Genomic DNA, 20,571 nt, shown 5'->3' on the forward strand with positions numbered 1-20,571 from the left:
AAGTGAGAACAGATGTGCGTTTATGCAGTAAATACAAATAGCAGATTATAGCGGGTATCTTTTTATTTTTAGTTTTTTTTTTTACAGGGGGCTGGTAATACGTGCAGTGTGAGTTTGCTTTAGGCTTGTTTGCGCGCTACGAAGCTGGCAGTGCACCGTTGTTGTTTGATGTTCTCTGTCGAAATGTGCAGCCAAAAAGGACGATTTACAGGAATATTATCTAATAATACATGTTATTTTTGTCTGTTTTTGTTGGTTTGCCGGTAAAAAGAGACAAATAACAAGTGGGCAAAGGAAAGATCCCTGCGGGACGCCGCTCCATGTTGTAAAGATTTGAGAGACTTGAAATCTGGAAACCTTAATTGTATAAGCAATAAATAAATAAATACTATATTAATATGAGTAGATATACTTCATAAATTGTAAAGTAATCGGGAATATATAATGAATAGAACATCTTTTTTGTTCGTCACTATATTACAAAAAATTCTGAAATATAAAAACTGTTTTAGAGTAATATTTTATTTTTATCATATAACAAAAGTTATAGTCCCAAAATATGAAAGTGTTTTAAGTCACAATATCATAAAGAAAACAAAATATAAAAAATCCTATTAATTTTATATATTTATTTTTCAAGTTCAAAGTAAATCCTTTAAAAAAATAATAATTCAAAATAATCTGTGGCATCTCTCACATCCTTTCCCCCACCAAAAATGCCAGAACATAGCCACATCCTTGTGAAATTATTTTCTCATTTTTTAAATCACTAACTGACATTTAAACAGGGGTGTGTAGACTTTTTATGTCCACTGTATATGATTTTTATGTCCACTGTATATGACCAATCCATTTTACATTCAATCCAAAAAAAAATTCATTCGGAATCCTTTACTTTGAAACATTCACTGAAAGGGAAATCATAACTCCTCAGTAAATCCATTAAAAAGTTTCCCAAAGGGGTCTCTCACATAATATTTCATCATTCCAAAGGGAAATATTATTATTTGTTTTTTTTTTTTTTAAAGGGAAATGTTAATTAAAAGTTTAATTCATTTGCTGGCTCTCTTTCTAACACACGAAGAGACTTTTTTTCCTGTTTGTTTTAGTTTTTCTCCTCCATCAGGACATGTTCCAGGCTTGTTTTGCTGATGGATGCCCCCGTGTATGTGTTTGTGTGTGTGTGTGTGTGTGTGAGTGTGTGTGTGTGTGTGTGTTACATAACCGCACTGTATTTATGCATACATATCGTACGTGTGCAAACATGCGTTGCGTCTCCCTTCTGAGCCAAACGTGGTGCGTCCCTGAGATGTCACGTTTTCCAGGAACCTCCTCGGACCTTTCATCTTGGGCCTGTCAGTATACGCACACACACACACACACACACACACACACACACACACACACAGACAGTACATATATACTGTATATATATATAGTAATGTTGATTTTGCCGTATATTCACTCAAGTAGGAAATATGTGGGACCATTTACTCTAGGCTCACCCCTCCCTGTTTTGCATCCTCAATTGCGGCCTGTGTGTGGATGGAGTGTGTGTGTGTGTGTGTGTGTAAGGGGAGGCTAGAGGAATGCGTGCTCGGCTGGGTGGGGTGGGATGTTGGTGGTAAAAAGAGGGGTCTCTGTTTTATGTGTATCTGGCTCCCATTGATGTGTGTGTATATATACTGTATATGTGAATGTAGTAAAGTGTTGTTGTTTTTTTGTTTTTTTTTTAACCCCCTTGTGTTTACACCTTCAGGGGGTCCCGCCGGTGCCCACCTGCCACCGCAGCGTAAGGACTGGATTGCAACTTTGTTTTGTGAGTTTTCTGTTAAATTTTTTTATTGCTCCGTGTGTTTTTGCCAACACAAGTCTTCCCAAACACTTTTGGTGGAATTGACAAGTTTATGAGGTACGAATTCTGTGCTGGTTGAAGGGATGATAATTGAAGGCTAATATTGTGAGCCTTTTGGAACCAGTGTAAGTGTCAATATTGTATAATATGACAGACTAAGCAGCACATGCTGTTCTTTTCAAGATTTACTGTAGTTTGCATAACATTTCATTTGCTAAGAACTGCTTTATTTGTGCATGTTAATTAATTTGTCCAATTTTTTTAAAGTCACAATATTAAGACAAAAAAAAGTGAATTAACTTTTTACTTTTTTTTCCTAGAAATCACAATACTACAATAAAAAGTACTAACGTATGCAATATGTTATGCAAAAGTAACAATATTATGAAAAAAATCATAACATTAAGAGTAAAATCTGATTTATTACGGCATATGTGAAAAAACAAAGTCAATATTTTGTAATAAACAAGTAAGTAACAAAAGTTGCAATAGATTAAAAAAAAAAAAGTAACATGTAACTAAAAGTCACAGTATTATGAGGAAAAAAAAATCATTGGATTTAAAAAAAGTTCAGTTTCAAGAATAAAATATATTTTTTGTCACAATACAAGAAAAAAGTAATTACAATGCAAAAAATAAAATCCAGTTTTAGTCGTACGGTTACCACAATAACATTTTATTTTTAGTTATTAGAATTAGAAAATCAGATCAGTCACAATATTTAAAGAAAAATGTCACAACAGTACAAGAATCAAGTTAGTAAAAAGAGAAAAACAACAAGTGGGCAAGGGAAAGAACCCTGGGGGATGCCATTCAATGTGCAAAGACCTGATAGACATTTGAAATCACTAATCCCAATTTGCGATCCAAGTGTTCTGAGTTGTGAGCGTGGTCACGGAACGAATGAACCTCGTGAGTTAAGGCACCACTGTCAAGCTTTTACACACACACACACACACACACAGAGACGTGCAGTAACACACAGTGACCAGTCTGTGTGTGCATCTATCCCCTGTGACTTCCGTAAATGTGTTTTGGGAATGTGCGGAGAAAAGAGGAATTCATGTTGGTGTTTATTTGGCCCGATCCGAGCACCCTTACCCCAGCTGCTCCTGTACCCCCTGACACACACCCGTACACACACACACACACGCACGCACGCACGCACGCATACACACACACACACACACACACACACACACACACGCATACTGTACCCAGCACACACACACACACACACACATGCATTCATACCTGTCCTAGGTGTGTTTACCTTTCCCTGACCACCATTTTTGGTCCTCCCAGGGCAGGTATTTCCCTCTTTCAGGCACAAACATGGCTAACTAAAAGAGTGTGTGAGTGTGTGTGTGTGGGGGGGGTGAGGGGGGGGGGATTGGTGGGTGAGTGAGTGAGTGTGTGTGAAGCACTTGCATTGATAACCTGCAGCTCGAAGTCCCTCAGTCTCACTCTCACTGTGGCCAGGAACTCCCCGGGTGCGTCCGTGTCTCTCTCTCTCTCTCTCTCTCTCTCTCTCTCTCTCTCTCCCTCTCTCGACCCGCCGTCCCCTCGCAGTCGCCCTCGCTTACCGCCATGACGCTCACGCCGCCGCTGCTCCTCGCGCTGATGCTCGGCCTGATGGGCGCGCAGGCCACCGTCGACCTCCGCACGGCCGCAGCCATGGGTGAGCAACGTCGGTTATGATGGATGCGCTTAGTTTTGGGGTCCTATGAGTGCAACTTTTCTTGTCACTTGCTGCACTAAGAGGAAAAATAACACAGCATAGTAAAAATACCTAATTATTATGAACAAAATGATGTAATTGCATAACAAAAATCCCAAGAAAAGAAATATTTCTCTGTCTGTAGTGCTGAAATTGGCGTATGTTTGTGGATGGAGACTGCGTGAACTACTACTACTGTATAGTGTGTCTTGTGGAGTGTCGTGTCAAAGCTGGCGGGAGGAACAGATGTGAAGGGCGAGAAGGGAGATTGGTGATGTTTCAATTGGGTGGGAAAATCGAAAATCTGGCCTGCCTTTTAACATATTTAATTGGATTTCTATTATGATTTATAATTGTTTTATTTTGTAATTTATATATATATATATATATATATTTTCTCACCCCAAAATGTTATAGTGTAATTCATTTGAATTTTATAGCTATAATTATTGTGTATTGTGTATTTATTTTTAGTTTCATTATTTAGATATTGTCCAAAATTTGTGTATTGATTATTTTTATAAGCTCTGTCATGCCATCCTGCCTTTTACAACACATTTATTGATTATTATTTTTCTAAATTTGAGTTTGTATTTATTTTATTCTACCTAATTAGATTCCCCCAACATTTTTACACACACATATATATATATATATATATATATATATATATATATATATATATATATATATATATATTAGATCCAGCATCTCAACCTGCCTGAATAGTTTTTTAATTCATATTAATATTGTATTATGTAATAATTATTTTGACTATATTCATTTATTTTGGAATTAAGTTAAAATAATTCTCCATTTTTGATGATATATTTGATTTCTTTTTATCATGACCATTTTTTTGCGTGGCTCCATCAACTTGCCTCCACTGTCAAGTTACTAATTAATCAGAGCTGCTTAGAAAATCTGTAGATATGTAGTAGTCGCCATCTTTTCCTTCCTGCCACCTCCATCATCACTGTCATAGAAACAGTCACACAAATGGTGATTTCTTCATTGCTTTACCTGAACATATAAATGGGAAAAATGTTTGCATATAAAATGACAAATGAAATAGATAAAGAAAAGAAAGCGAGAATACAGTACATCATTCGACAGTTCGCATCTTCAAAAGAAGCAAGAGGATATAAAAAAAAAAAAAAATCTTCCATGTGAAGTGATAATAGTCGTCCTCGTTGTCGCCCCCTACGTGCAGCGGCGGGGCTATGCAAGACGCGTCCCACCGACCTGGTGTTTATCGTGGACAGCAGCCGCAGCGTGCGCCCCTCGGAGTTCGAGCAGGTCAAAGTCTTCCTGGCCAAGGTCATCGAGGGCTTGGACGTGGGGCCCAACGCCACCCGAGTGGGCGTGGTCAACTACGCCAGCCGCGTCAAGAACGAGGCACGTGGGCCCACTCGCGTCCAGGTCTTTTCAAAAAGGCGACACTTTCTAACCTGGACTGTGATTGCGTGGATGTCCATTAGGTGTCGCTGAAGACGCACCGTACCAAGGCCGGCCTGGTCAAGGCGGTGACCAAAGTGGACCCGCTGTCCACGGGCACCATGACGGGCCTGGCCATCCAGTTTGCTCTCAACGTGGCCTTCAGCGAGAACGAGGGCGGTCGCGTCAAGTCTCCTGACATCAGCAAGGTCAAACGCATGCAAGAGTGTGCAAATGTCATGTCATTTTTTTCACGTACGCTAGTTCTGTACCGCGATACCGACCTGTGGAGTACCTTACCTTTCCCAGTGCCTACATTGACTGAATTCGTTACAAACTGGGGCTGTGTTCAGAATGATTCAAATCGCATTCAAACTCATGTTAAACAGGAGTCGCACACACCTGCCACCATTGAAAGTGCCTCTGATTAAGGCTAAATAAAGTTCAGATGTTCTAGTTGCCTTTTCCTGACATCAATTTGCTTTCTAGCAGAATCCTGAAGGATTTGTGCTCATACTAACTGGTATTTGGAACTCTAATTATTCAAAATAAATTCAGATGTTCTAGTAAGCTTTTCCTGACATTGTTTCCATCAGTACAACATTGGACTGCAGTGAAAAAAATGACTTAATTTGATCATCGACATCAGTTGCACATAATTAAAATGTGGTCAATGGACATCATTTTCCACTCTTTGAAAATAACAGACTTAGTTGAACAGCTTTTAATCATGTGCAACCAATGAACATTTGAATTAAGTAAATACAAACGTTGTTTTTTTCCCCCCAGTGTGTCTAAAACGTACCAGTAATCAAAATGAAATAGAATCAAAAGGAATAAACAGTTTTCCCTCAATTGCAACATTTCCCGCCTCCACCCACACACACATTTTTGCCGTTTTTCACCACACTTGCTGTCCTCGCTTTGAGCAGTTTGTCCATCGTTTGACATACAGAGGTCCGCCACTTGTAAGCTATTTTGACACCCTCGGGTGGCATTATAGCACTGATTGACTCCTGCATCACTATAGTACTGTACATATCGCAGAAGTTCTTCGCCAAGACAACTACTCGCACGCCCATGTTTTTCTACAATTTGTAGCTTTAATTCAATGCACGTTATCCGCATCTTCTAAATACCGGCACACAAAACTGAAAATGTGCGTATAAAACACAACTGCGAGGTCACCAAACTGAACGTCCAATGAAGTCGTCCCGTGCTGTCGCAGGTCGCCATCATCGTGACGGACGGCCGCCCCCAGGACAACGTGAAAGACGTGGCCCAGCGGGCGCGCGACGCCGGCATCGAGATCTTCGCTATCGGCGTGGGCCGCGTGGACATGAGCACGCTCAAGCAGATGGCCAGCGAGCCCCTGGACGACCACGTGGACTACGTGGAGAGCTACAGCGTCATCGAGAAGCTCACCAAGAAGTTCCAGGAGGCCTTCTGTGGTAAGAAGAAGATGTTGGCGGTAGGGGGGCGGGTAAAGAAAGAAATGCTGTCATTTTGCTTGCTGATTTACTGAGGGTAAGAAAATTGGAGAAACAAAAAATCTGCATTGCTTCCTTACTTTTAACCTGCTCTCCACTGTGCTATACCCACCTAGTTAGTGCCTTAACGTTTCGCTTGACCTACCTAGGTAGTTCAACACCTCCCTATACTGTACTTTCCTACATACCGACTGTACCTACGTAGCATTATCTTGACCTAACTAGACAGCACTATATGTACCTACCTAGTAAAGTAATACCTAACCTTCCCTTTTCATCTCTACAGTGGACCCCCACATACTCGCGGTTTGGCACCCACATATTCACCGAGCCGCAGTTGTTTTTTTCTGCGTTTTTCTCTCCAGTTGTTTTCAATTTTTTATTTTTTTTATGGGGGGGGAACCCTGGCAGTTTATTCCTGCTTATTCAAGAATTTGGGGAGTTTAGAAATAAATACATTTCAATGCGACCAAATAATGGGGGTCCACTGTACGTAGTTCTACATCTACCTACTTAGTACATTACCTTACCCTAAACCTGTTTACCTGATGAATTAATACCCCGCCTCCTAAAACCCTGTAAATGTTGCTGTATGTCTAAAGGATAATGTAGTTATCCAATTTCTTTCCTGTTTTAAGGATCCACTGCCTTCAAACCCCTCAGTGGATCATTAAAAACCCACCGACTGACATAGTTATTATTCTCCCTCCTTTCCTCCTGTGTGTGTGTGTGTGTGTGCGCAAACTGCACTCTCACACACACTCCCAAACACGCGCAGTGTCGGACCTGTGCGCCACCGCGGATCACGACTGCGAGCAGGTATGCGTCAGCTCGCCCGGATCGTACAAGTGCGCCTGCAAAGACGGCTTTACCCTCATGGACGATGGGCGCAGTTGCAGTGGTGAGTGCGAGACCGGGCACTAGTCCATATCCTTGATATCCAGATTAAAGTCCATGTACTAGTATGCTAAAACAGCACACTAGTGTGTCTAACTCGTAGCATGTCTCTCCCCCCCCCCAACAACTGCCTTTGATTATCACGGATATGGAATAAATGCACAAACGGTTTAGATAGGCCGTTTGTGCATTTATTCCAGATCCTTGACCTCCAGATTAAAGTCCATGTTCTAGTACGCTCTTCTGCTCTCACGAGTAAAACCTTTCTGCGCACTAGTAAAACAAGTTTGTCTGATTAGTATGTTTTTTTCCACTAATGCCTCCCACTGAGCCTAGTGAAGCGCAGTCATTTACTAGTAAGGTTCAATTGCGTTTTCCTATTTGGCCAAAAGTGGCACTAGTAATGGAAAAGACTTGACGAGTAAGACATCGCCATTCTACTAGTGTGCCCTAGACTAGTGTTCCTCAAAGTGTGGTACCTGGGCTTACTCTAGTGGTACGTGAAAGAATCGCTGTCAAAGTTCAGTTGCAGTTAACGTTTTACTACAATACATTTACATGAATTCTTCATTTTTGTTTTCTTCTACTTGGGACATAGTTTCCACTGCTATGCGCAATACATTTTAATAGAATAATTTAAGTACAGTTTTAAATTTCCTTGTGAGCTAGCCTAGTTAAACGTAGTATTAATGCTCAAACTGCGCTAACCCAAGTGTTGGTGGTTGGAATCCCGGCTCCAACTGTCCACTGTCCAAGTGTCCTTGGGCAAGACGCTGGAACCTAAATTGCCTCCAGGTCGCATTTTAAATGAGAAACTTAAACAAAGGAATAAAAAAAAAAAAGGGCATAATCTTGCAACGGCTTACAATTCATTCAACTATTGCGCTGAGTTGTCTTACAAGTGAGGACAAAGATCGTACTAGTTCATGGACCTTAAGCCGGATATCAAATAAATCCTTCGACTTTCTATTCCCTGGTTTTAGCGTAGATGCGAAGCTACGAGGCTGACGTGCAACGTGTGTATGCGCGTGTGTGTGTGTGTGTGTGTGTGTGTGTGTGTGGTGCGTGCGTGCGTGCGTGCGTGCGTGCGTGCGTGCGTGCGTGCGTGTGCGCGCAGCGTGCAGCAACTCTGCGACGGACGTGGTCTTCCTGATCGACGGCTCCAAGAGCGTGCGTCCGGAGAACTTTGAGCTGGTCAAGAAGTGGATCAACCAGATTGTGGACAAGCTGGACGTGTCGGACAGCAAAGCGCACGTCGGCCTCGTGCAGTACTCCAGCCTGGTCCGACAGGTAAAGACAAAACTTAGGTGATTATATCTCAAATATTGCCCATAAAATGACCGCAAATTACTTCTCGAAGTTCTTGGTGAGGAGAGATACATACACAAATTTTTTTAAATTTTATTTACAAATAATTTGTGCATTTTTTTTAAATAATAAATACAAATGTTAGATACAGCTGGCTTTTATTTTTTTACCTCACAGTGGCTTTTTCATCCATTTTCTTCTGTGGAGAAATACATGCAAGAGTTGTAAATTTTAAAGAGTTAACTGTGTATTATTCTAAATAATGAATACATTCAAAATATATATATTTGTAGGAGATTACGATGAGATTTTTGGGTCCAACTCCATATTGACTTTTGGAGAAAAAGTGCCTGCATGTTCGTCAATCAGTTCTTTGTATGGGGAAAACAAATACATGAAAAAGGAAAAAGAAATACATTCTGAAAACGTTTTGTTATTTGTGGACTTTTTTTTTTTTTTTTTTTTTTTTTTTTTTTTTACTTTGTGGATTTAAAAAAAAACAAAAAATAAAAATTTTGGAAGATAAGGTCTAATTCCACAATGGCTTATAGACGAGAAATGATTGAGTTTAGGGCTTATTCCAAAATGGCTGCGAAAAAAACCTCCACTTCCTGTCTTTACCGTCCCATCTGTCCGCCATCAGGAGTTCCCGCTGGGCCGCCACAACAACAAGAAGGACCTGAAGGAGGCCGTGAAGAAGATGGCCTACATGGAGAGGGGAACCATGACAGGCCAGGCCCTGCGCTACCTGACCGACAAGAGCTTCAGCGTGGGCCACGGCGCCCGGCCCGGCGTCTCTAAGGTGGGCATCGTCTTCACGGACGGACGCAGCCAGGACTACATCGGCGACGCCGCCAAGAAGGCCAAGGAGATGGGTGAGCACCCATACCAAATAAGAAGGAACTATGTAGTAACCGCACAGGCTTTTTAACATTCTTAACAGGTCGGAAGAGTTCCATTTGTTCTGCGATCACTGTGAACTTAAAGCACTTGTATCTGAAATCACCTTTCCCCATTGAAATAAATGGAAATGCCATTAATCCGTTCCAGACATTTTTTAACGTGTTTTTAATAAGAAAAATAGCACTTTATTGCATTTTACTTTATAAAAACACAATATTAACACAAATAGAATGTAAAGAATTAAAAAGTTTGTGCATTATGTCGTGCTTTAATTCAATGGGCATTGCACTGCTCCTTCTGGTGTGTCCCTTGGCCACCAGGGGGCCGTGTAACACAGACAATGAAATCCTAAATTATTTTTGAAATGCACCGTAATTTGTGCATTTTTTTTTTTTTTAAAAGGATCAGTTAAGAGATAAAGGTAGGTTTTTCTTTTATATAGGAAAAGTGCCCACAAGGTCATTAATTCTATCTTTGTGTGCAGACGTACAAGCAAAAAAAAAAAAACATTGAAATTAAAAAAATATATTGCAATATGCGTAAAATAAAATACTTACACATGACGATAATAATTTGTTGGGAAATAAAGTGGGTTTTCTTTTTATTCCATCTGCATAGTATTTGAGGGGGAAGTGTTCAACCAGTTCTTTTCATGGAGTACAACATGCTGAAGAGTAAGAAATTATTTGTTTTTTTACTCTTTTGCATCTTTACATTATTTAGTGCATGCGTAAACTCAATAATTATTTAAAAAAATATATATATTGTAATTTCTGTTTTGTTTTTTTAAATAATAAAATGTGTTGGCAATTGAGGTAGTTTTTAGTCTAACTTTTAGAATTAGAGTCACAAAAACAAACAAAAAAAACAAAGGATATGTTGATGCTTACCGAACTGAGGTCTTGGGAGGTTTTGTGCGACTTCAGCAGCACGGTTGTCGACTGGTTAGCACATCTGCCTCACAGTTCTGGGGACCGGGGTTCAAATCCCGGCACCGCCTGTGTGGAGTTTGCATGTTCTTCCCGTGCCTGGGTGGGTTTTCTCCGGGCACTCCGGTTTGCTCCCACTTCCCAAAAACATGCGTGGTAGGTTGATTGGCACTCTAAATTCCCCGTAGGTGTGAATGTGGGTGCGAATGGTTGTTTGTTTCTATGTGCCCTGCGATGGGCTGGCGACCGGTTCAGGGTGTACCCCGCCTCCCGCCCGAAGATAGCTGGGATAGGCTCCAGCAGCCCGCGAGCCTAGTGAGGAGAAGTGGTCAAGAAGATGGATAATTTTAAAGTTTTCATTGGAACTAATTTCTTCTGTGTGTGTTTGCGTGGCAGGCTTCAAGATGTACGCGGTGGGCGTGGGCAACGCCGTTGAGGACGAGCTGAAGGAGATCGCCTCGCAGCCCACCGGCGAGCACTACTTCTACACCGCAGACTTCAAGGCCATGACGCAGATCGCCAAGAAGCTGCAGATTAACATCTGCCAAGGTTGCGTGACGCCGCATACATACTGAAGAGATAATGTAATCTGTTCTCATGATATAATATTATCTCAACTCCTTTGAATTTCCTGTTCCGACAGAGGAGGACCCGTGCGAGTGTGACTCCCTGGTGAAGTTCCAGAAGAAAGTAGAAGAAGCACTGCAGGCACTAACGAAGAAAAATATCCTTTATTATTTATTTATCTGCGTCTGAAAAGAAACAGGAAGTCTGCGATTTTGGTTCCGAGTGGCCATTTTCGGGCCGCTTCCAGGGGTGGGGTTCTTCAAAGACAGACCTGTCGTAGAGATTTTGTCGGATGGTCATGAAATTTAGTAGGCTTGTCTATCATGAGTATACCCACAAAAAAGCCTCAAGAAGCCATCCCTGAAAAGACACAGGAAGTCTGCCATTTTTCAATTTGAGACTAATTTTGGCCTAGGGGGTCTTTGAAAGACAAACACGTCCTAGAGATTTTGTCATTTTGCTACCAAATTACAGTCACGTATACAGACAGATGAGCAATGCTAAATTTGTTCAGTTTCCGTTAAGGTGAGTGGGTGGAGCATGGATGCAAAGTTTGATGACACACCAGAAAACACGAAACTCAAATAACTCAACTCCACAAGGTCAGATCTTGACCAAACGTGTTGTGTGTGAAAAGTCAGCTTGAATTCTTCGCCGTCTTCTTCTTGCCCTTAACGAGCGTCCCACTCGAGAATATGTCCAAGAGGATCGCTCTGCTGGAGAACAAAATCGTCTGAAGCCCCGCATGGCGTCATTCCCCGTTAAACACACGGACCACCCTCGGCCTCCTCGGACACAAAAGGTGCCGGTTGCCATGGAGACTGTGCCTTTGTTAAAACAAGTCTTCCCTCATAGGGAAACACTGCAAGCCCACATGGCGTCACCTTCACTCACTTTTTATCAATCCTACTCATCACCCCTGCACTTCTTGTATATAAAATGCAAGAAAATGAATATGATTTGTCTCATCCTAGGGGTATGACCATGCTGTGTATTTTCTAAATAAAGGTGATTCAGGAAGTACATCAAAGGTTGTGATACTGTTTTGTTTTTTAACCATCATTTACCCTAAAGAAACACATTTCACACTTTGTTTTTCAAGAGGTGGTCTTCCAGGACCTCCGGGACCCTCAGGACCGACTTTTGTATTAACTTTATAATCCATACATTCATTTTCTATTGTGCTTAATTTTCCTCATAGGGGTAGCAGGAAGCTTTTCCAAAACAGGACACAAACAGACAAACAAGCATTCACACCTATAGACAATTTAGAGCCGTCAGCGGAGTCTTTGGAATATTGGAGGAAGCCGGAGTACTGGGTGAAAACCCACCCAACTCCACACAGGAAAAATGGATCCCAGGTTCAAACAGAACTGTGATGCGGACGTGCTAACCACTTCATCCACAGTGCCGCTTAATTAGAATCCCTCACGGGGAAATGAAAAATTAATAGTACACTGCAAATATATACTGTACACAATAATAAACAACTACAAAAATTAGCAAGTCCATTGTTTAGAAATATATACCATACATACGTCAAATTGAGTTCGCTTTGAAATTTCGTCTAACATTTTAATAGTTTCTTTTTTTTTTAAATCAAGAAATGCACAGTTTTTGCACGTACGCAGTTTTATTGCTGGAAATTTCCGTAAACGTCATGCCGACGTCACCCGCGAGGGCTTGAAAGCGACAGCCGAGTGAACCCGGCGACTTGAGTTCGTCTTCATCGGCGTCAAACTAACCTGGAAAAAGCACGACTGCGGCTTTTTTCTTTTCGTTTCGTTTTAGTTAACTGTCACGTTTGTTTGTTTGGCCCAGCGATAAGCCAGCCGCTGCGCCACCTCGTCTGGTTCTTTATAGCCGCCGTGTCACGGTTTGTTTAAAACTTTTTGGAGCATCTGCCACCAGCGGTTAGCTTCACTTGCCTAGCCTACGTTAGCCTCGTTCGACATCCGTCAAGTCAGTCTCCCCGGGAATGAGCGGAGGGACAGCGGCCTCGCGGGGACGTTTCCCGGCGTTAATCATTGACGGAACCGGGAGTCGCGTCGAACACTGAGCCACCGACGTCTGGAGATAAACGACGTAACGGTTAGCTAGCTCGACTCCAACCAGTCAGTCGAGCGGCGCGGCATGGCCAGCGACCCCGAAACGGGCTTCTCTCGCCGTGCCAACGGAGACAGCGCAACGGGCCCGGTGCCCGACCCCGACGACGGTGGAAGTGGAAGTGGGCCGACCGTGAAGACCCTAGCGCGGCTGTGTAGCAGGGACGAGGAGGAGCGGGCGGCGGCTCTGGAGGAGCTCAGCCAAGGGGTTCTGCTTTGTTTGGGTATGGACCGACCAGGTTCGACGCGGCTGGGCAAGGAGACGCTTCTGCATCTGCTGCGGTTGGCCCGGTCGTGTCCGTTGCGGGAGGTGCGAGCCAGGGCCATCGAGCTGCTGCGGACCGCCCAGGTGAGTCCTCCTCCCCGGGCTCAAATGGCACCACAAAGCCCAGCCGATTAGTGCCATGTACCCTCGATATTCGCGTAGGTGAGGGACCGAGACCATGCGCGAATACTATAGACGCCCCTTAAATGTGTATAACTGCTTCTAGTTATAGTTGAAAGACTAAATAACCCCCAAACAATATTCTAAGTCTTAAATAAGTCAAGTATCATTTCAAAGTCATCTTACAACATTGCACTCAGAAATCAATGGCTTGGAGATGATCAGATTTAGACGGAGGCCGTAGAAATAACCAATTCCTACTTTCCTATTAGCCATTTGAAGTTTTTTACTCTGGGATTCGCTGCCAAATTTGTGCCGTCGAGCTTTTGGCCAACGCTAGCTGCTACTCCGCGAACAACAGCGCTCCTAACATACTCGGCATTTTAGTTAGCACCATGAGTTACTGCGTCACATATTTGCCGGTTGTTACCGCTCATCTTCCAAAGTTAGATTCCAGTGTTAGCTTTAACATTACTTCTAACGTTAACCGTTACTTCCAAAGTTAGCTTTCAACCTTATCTCTAACATTAGCTTCAAACGTTATATTCCAATCTTAGCTTTGTTACTTTTAACGTTTCCTATGGTAGCTTTAACGTTACTTTTAATGTTAGCATCAACATTACATTTAACATTAGCTTCTGATGTTAGCTTTAATGTTGGCTTCCAACATTAACTGTAATAGCGCTAAAAAAGACCATTAGTCTCAATGTTAGTTTACGATATAGGCGTCCAATGTTAGATTTAAGTTTTCTTCCTATGTTACTGCTAATGCTAGCATATAATGTTAGCTTCCAATGATAGATTCTGTAATTTGTTTATGTTACCGCTAATGCTAACAGCTTCCAACGTTACTTCTAACATGAAAAACAAAGGAAGCCTGTTAGCTTCCGACAATAGTTTACCCACCGCCTCGCCTGCCTATTGGACCTCTACTGGAATCTTCCTTCAATCCGGCTGGCTATCAGCTGCTGACCCAATGCTAGCTACACCACTAACATGGCGCCTTATAAGGAGCACGGTGTTAGAGCACCACTTTAGGGTCTATAACACCCTGAAATAGAATACGAATATTGGTAGAAGTTACGTGAAACTTGAGAATTTTGACATGCCGTCTTAATAAATGCACAGACATCACCACTCAAGAAAACGCTGACTCGGGATAAAGGTTTAGACTTGGACTGTTCGTTCAAAAGACCTCATTTGGAATAATTTCGTCACACTAATCAATACGGTTTCAAAGAGAGGGGGGAAAAAAAAGTTAAAAGGCTTCATGATTTCTGCTGGTTTCATCAGACGTGCGCTCAGGAGGAGGTGATGCAAGACTCTTGAGGTGAGCCAAACAAGCGGCCTCAGCCATGCCCCCTTTTGGTCATGGTGCACACCACTTCCTTGTGTAGCCACGCCCTCTTTTGGTCATGGCTCACTTTCAGATGGAGCCCAGCTCCCTTTTCTAGAACATACACGCCCCTACCGCCCTCGATTATTTCTGACAAACAAGCTGCAGTTTTTCATTCTAATGTCCATGAGAGGAAGTATCAGGGAAAGATTTCTCCACTGGAAATGTCGGTGAGTTTTGTTTTTTTAAAACATTTAAATGTTAATTTTAGCGGCTGCCTGTTATGAAACCTCTCTGGTTCCAGTCCAAGTTGCAGAGGAGGTTCACAAGCCTGTTGAATGATGTTTGAGAGCGGAAAAAAAAAAACACCATGGCATGTTACTCTATTCAAATGTGTATGTTTATAAACGCCCTCAAGCAATTTTAACATGGAAAATATTTGGTTTACTGCATTGACAAGTATCAGTTTAACTTCTCTGCAATTTTGTTACTTTTCTGTCGAGGCTTTCCACAATGAAGCTTCCAAGCAATAAAAGAATAACAATTTTCAATGAAGTTGATCGTGACTGGTTAAAAAAAAAAAAATAATATTTTTCCCTTGATACTAAAAGTCAAAGTTCTGACTAGAGTACAGTGCAGACATCGTCCACGGCAAAACATCCTCAGTGGGATCTGCACCCAGTTACTGTACATGTCTGATTGTATTTTATATATATCATGCCTATCAATCTAAAAAAATAACACCAAAGGTTTTCGGGAAGTAAGGCTAATGTGACATTTTCATGAATTTTGAACATAATTATTAATTGTTGTGTGAACGAACTCGAAATAAAATGCCGTTAGCCAAATGGCATAATTGCCCAAGTCATTTTTGAAAGTTTCCAGGGGAAAAGCAAACATAAAATCAACGAGTCCAGTTGCTTCGATTCAACCTTCGCGGATTACCAAGATCTGGATGACTAAGAATTTACACACAATTTTCTTAGCTAGAAAACGGGTATTTATTTGCGACGGAGTTAAAAATGACTTGGCAAAATTATGCTATTAAGCTAACGATATCCAACTCCCATTATAAATGTTTTTGAAAAATGTACAAACCTTCAATAGATAATGCGTTCTGTTATCATCTATGGTAATTTTAGATGTGTTGGGCTGTTTAGTTTTATTTTTTCTTGGCAAACTGCTGCAAGTAAATACTTACGGCTGCACTATGGTTACGTGACAAAACAACGTTTTGCTCACGAAGGCAATTTTATGCAAACAAACAAGTCAATAGGCTCGCGTGGACTTTAACACATTTAAAACAAATGGACCCAACAACAAGAATGACTTTTGTGCGACTCATTTTGACGCGGTCACCCTTTCGCAATGACTCTTTACCATCATCTGGTGACGCGGGGCTCGGCTCGCTCATCCTCCACGGCGTTTCCCAACTTTGTGTCCGCTTCATCACCAGGAGCAAGGAGTTGAAGTTCCTCGCACCCTGGCCTCCGGTCCCAGCGCCTTCATTCCTGCCAAACAGGTGAGTTGGCTCCATTCTCAACACATTCAAATCAGTCATTGCGTAAATGATTTTGAGTTTGTGCGTGCTGCGATATTGTCGCGCCGGTTGCGTCACGGCGCAGAAGAAGCAGCAGCGTTGCGATGCCAGAAAACGCCGGTTTGGAAACGGCTCGTCGGCTCGGGACGTCTTCCGACTCACGGCGCCTCATTTGAGGCTTGAGAAGAAATGTCAGCAAGTTTGCATTTTTAAAACTTGATCATGCATGTGAAATGAAGCTACTCTTAAATATCAAACTTGCCTCAACATAGCTTTTAACATTAGCTTTAAACGTTAGCTTCAACTTTACATTTAACATGAGCTTCCCATAAACTGTTTTTATGTCAGGAGTTAACACCTGCTCTGGTTTTAGATATTGAAAGACGGGCCAGACCAGGACATCCTGATCAAGTCGTTCCTGAGTCTGGGTCGCGTTGACCACGTCACCATGGTTATGGCGCTGCACCCCGCCTACCTCAGCTGCTTCCTGAGAACCCAGCATGCCTTGTTGGAGATGGACGGCCCCTTGCCCCGCCACTGGAGACACTACATCGCCATCATGGTGAGAAATGCTAGAACTCCGGTATCCGCCAGGGGGCGGCAAAATGCTTCTGACTTAATTTGGCTGGGTTGTCGCCTCAGGCCGCCGCCCGCCACCACTGCCCCTACGTGGTACAGCAGCACAGCGCCAGCTTCCTGGAGGCCGGCGGGGACGAGAGCTGGCTGAGCGGGCTGCGGCACGCCCCGGCCAAACTGAGAGGCCTGAACCCCCTCAACAAGCTGCTGGCCCACAGACCCTGGCTCATCACGCAGCTGCACATCCAGGTCTGCCGCCGTATGATGCGTTTCACTCGGTGCCACAAAAGTAGAATGGAAGTAACAGGACTTGTTTGAAAACATTTTACCCTTAGACCCTTCTACAGCACGAAACGTATCGCCTTGCAACCTTTTAATTTAGTTTCAAGTACCAATAACTTTCAGTTCCTGGAATTTTAGGTTTGAACGTACTCTCGTTTTTTGTCCCCTGATGCGTTCGGTCCTCCCCACAGGAGCTGGTGTATCCGGGCGCCGAGCTTCGCTGGTCGTTGGCCGAGCTGATTCACGCCGTCATCCTGATGGCGCACGCCCACGCCCTCTGCTCCTTCGTGTGGGGATGCGGCCTCAACCCCGAGCCTGACCACGTCGGCGGCCACACCTTCCGGCCGCCGTCGCCCGGACACCCCACCCGCAGCCCCCTCAGCCCCGCGAACGAGGACAGGCGGCAGGAGGTAAGAATGGGCCTGTTGTTGTTAACGCTTAAATATTGTTCATATTTCCTTGCACACAGGCCAAGAATATCTACATAATAGACTAGATCAAATGATGAAGGGCAGGTTTTTTCAAAACGTATTAATTGCCTCTAACATTAACAAATGGATGATTAATGTTTCAGAGCAAACTATTATTGGGAGAAAAACATTTACGCTCTGCTTCTTTTGGTTTCTTACGTCTTATGCCTGTGCAAATGTGGTGGCGACATGGAAAGTTCTCAGGACCGTTAGAACGCCTTCTTGAACGGTATTACTATTGCCCAATAAATGTAAAAAAAAATAAAGTGTACATTTGAAGATTACCACCATTTTCCCCTTACTTAACACACACATTGGTCAATCTAGCAGCCTGTGTACACATACTTTGTAGCACCTGTACAAAAAGAAACTATGTGTCAGTGTAGAAGTCAAATTTCAGGGTTTAAGAATGACGGGGTATTTTTATTGCTGTCAAATTTGACCCAAACATTATATGACTGGTGTAAATGAAATTGTTGTTGTTGTGTAGCAGGTAGACAGCGCCATGGAGGTGGAGGTGCTGATGAAGAGGATGGTGGAACTGCAGGAGCAGCAGGAGGAAGAGTGTACACAGGAGGAGATGGTCACGCGCTTTGAGAGGGAGCGGAGCGAGAGCATCCCCACCGGTATTGATTGCCCTGCCCGTTGTCTCATGTACACATTAAACCAAACAGTGGATCGAGCATTGACCCTTGAGGGACTCCATATGGAGAGTGTTGATTTCTAATACACTTGCACTTCTGCTCTCGTTGTAGCGGTGGTGCGAGAGGCGCCGCCAGAGAGGCTCCTTCACCTGATGGAGGATCCGGAGTTCAGATATGAGGACTTTGCGCCCAAAGGAGAGCAGGCTCCGCCCACCATGAGAGCCCAGGTCGTAGTCTACTTATTTCTAGATGACCTCAAATGTCCCCTGTTGCTTGACGTCGCATTGCGGGTATTTGCAGGACTACTCGTGGGAGGACCACGGCTACTCGCTGGTCAACAGGCTGCTGCCGGACATGGGACAGCTGCTGGATGAGAAATTCCAGGTACTTTCTTGTTCTTCCCCACCCAACTCACAGCCGTTTTTGTATAAACTGCTGGCAACGAAATTGAGAACACCCCTGAGTGAAAATGTCCAAATTGTCCCTAAAACACATCTGAAGTTACACTTTGGCAGCCTTATTGGGTTAAAGCCCTGAATGGAAGTATTGGTATTTCATATTTTTTATTATTTTTACAGATACCATGCCTACATTACAGTGGAGTTGATGTTGTGTTTTGAAGGTGGTGAGCAACCTGACGTACAACAGGATGGCCATGCACGAGGGCGTGGACACGCACACGCTGAGGAAAGCTCTGTGGAACTACATCCACTGTCTATACGGGATCCGGTCAGCACAGCATCTTCCACTTTATTCCGCTGCCGCCGACCAACATATTGATGAACGAGGCCGCCGTGTTTCCCGCCGCAGGTACGACGACTACGACTACGGCAGCGTCAACGTGCTGCTGGAGCGATCCCTGAAGATGTTTGTCAAGACCATGGCCTGCCACCCCGAGCAGACCACTGCGCACATCTACCACGCCTTCTGGAGGCACTTCAGGCACTCTGAGAAGGTATACACACAAACACGTGCGCACTTGAGACACACGCAACACACACACACTCCATGCCGAGATCTATCTGATGCTGTTACGATACATACGGTACAAAGTATTTATTCTAAAAAAGACGTTTAAAAGGCGGACGAAGTTGGTATCCTACCTTATATTGGCATCATAAAGGGTTACCTACCTCAACACACCATCCTGAAATCATGTTCAATCGTTTGAACTAACAACATTTTATAATGTGGTGCCAATTCGCTCGCGCTACTAGCGGCGATCGTAATATTAATCAGCGTACCAGGTTTTGACTAATGCTGGCCCATACAATGTATTCTTGCAAGAAAAGTACTTGGATTTCGTTCCCCCTTGAAGGTAACGACCGTGGTGTGTCGTCAGGTCCACGCCAACCTCATCGTGTTGGAGGCTCGCCTGCAGGCGGCGCTGTTGTACACGTTGCGAGCCATCACTCACTACATGAGATGACCAACCAGCGCCACCTGAACGTTGCGGATGCTGAGCCAGCTGTTGTGCTGCTTCTTGTATTTTCATATGCTCTGTTCCAGTGTTATACGTATTTAATGGGTTTTTGCACCGAAAGTTCACTTCAGCATCAGAAAGTTGACGCTCACGTTAATATCGAGTCTCACGATCGGAATGTTTTTTGTTTTGACGGACTTGGTTTATGGTGCAATCCGTCAAGCGCGACTGCGTGACGCTCGCTCACTCCTCCATTGTGTCCTTAAACGCACTTTGAGGGCTGCGATTAAAAGAAAATGACAAAAAGCTTGTATTTTTCTATTCAATAAAGAGTTACTTGACAAAAAAATGGACAAAGTGGTTGCTGTGGATATTTACAAGGTATTTAGATTTTTGTTCCACACAGTGGAGTTCTTTTAAAATGAGAACTCCTCGGCCGACTCTTAATGTCATATTGTTTAATTGTAAACATGACATTTTAAATTTGTTTATAAATGCCAAAAAATGAAAGCATCCATCCATTTTGTACCGCTTATCCGAGGTCGGATTGCGGGGGCAGTAGCTTTAGCAGGGACGCCCAGACTTCCCTCTCCCCAGCCACTTCATCCGTCATCTTCCGGGGGATCCCGATGCGTTCCCAGGCCAGTCGGGAGACGTAGTCTCTCCGGCGTGTCCCGGGTTGTCCCCGGGTCTCCTCCCGGTGG

At 43.3% G+C, this 20,571-nt stretch overlaps 2 protein-coding genes across 7 annotated transcripts; both read left to right on the plus strand.

Moving 5' to 3' along the window:
* The first annotated feature begins 1,768 nt into the window (after nt 1–1,768).
* Nucleotides 1,769–12,124, plus strand: matn1 (matrilin 1). 3 transcript variants are annotated; one of them, XM_061664440.1, is made up of 11 exons: nt 1,769–1,819; nt 3,338–3,536; nt 4,789–4,973; nt 5,057–5,221; nt 6,241–6,463; nt 7,281–7,403; nt 8,517–8,689; nt 9,351–9,582; nt 10,936–11,088; nt 11,183–11,263; nt 11,794–12,124. In XM_061664440.1, exons 2-11 carry the CDS (start codon nt 3,446–3,448, stop codon nt 11,841–11,843), a joined length of 1,476 nt encoding a protein of 491 aa, XP_061520424.1. In that variant the 5' UTR covers nt 1,769–1,819; nt 3,338–3,445; the 3' UTR covers nt 11,844–12,124. The 3 variants fall into 3 exon arrangements, with proteins under 3 accessions (XP_061520424.1, XP_061520422.1, XP_061520423.1); XM_061664438.1 differs by lacking the exon at nt 1,769–1,819 and having other exon boundaries at nt 3,329–3,536; XM_061664439.1 differs by lacking the exons at nt 1,769–1,819; nt 7,281–7,403 and having other exon boundaries at nt 3,329–3,536.
* Nucleotides 12,125–12,774: 650 nt separating this feature from the next.
* sesn2 (sestrin 2) lies at nt 12,775–20,483 on the plus strand. Of its 4 annotated transcripts, none has more exons than XM_061664433.1 (11): nt 12,775–13,560; nt 16,389–16,454; nt 16,846–17,034; nt 17,115–17,297; nt 17,522–17,740; nt 18,291–18,426; nt 18,556–18,671; nt 18,745–18,828; nt 19,067–19,173; nt 19,255–19,399; nt 19,763–20,481. In XM_061664433.1, the coding sequence occupies exons 1-11, from the start codon at nt 13,240–13,242 to the stop codon at nt 19,871–19,873; spliced, it is 1,677 nt and encodes a 558-aa protein (XP_061520417.1). In that variant the 5' UTR covers nt 12,775–13,239; the 3' UTR covers nt 19,874–20,481. The 4 variants fall into 4 exon arrangements, with proteins under 4 accessions (XP_061520417.1, XP_061520418.1, XP_061520421.1 ...); XM_061664434.1 differs by having other exon boundaries at nt 19,787–20,479; XM_061664436.1 differs by having other exon boundaries at nt 13,467–15,162; nt 19,763–20,483.
* The last annotated feature ends 88 nt before the right edge of the window (nt 20,484–20,571 follow it).

The sequence above is a fragment of the Phycodurus eques genome, chromosome 20 (assembly GCF_024500275.1).
Source record: "Phycodurus eques isolate BA_2022a chromosome 20, UOR_Pequ_1.1, whole genome shotgun sequence".
Lineage (NCBI taxonomy): Eukaryota > Metazoa > Chordata > Actinopteri > Syngnathiformes > Syngnathidae > Phycodurus > Phycodurus eques.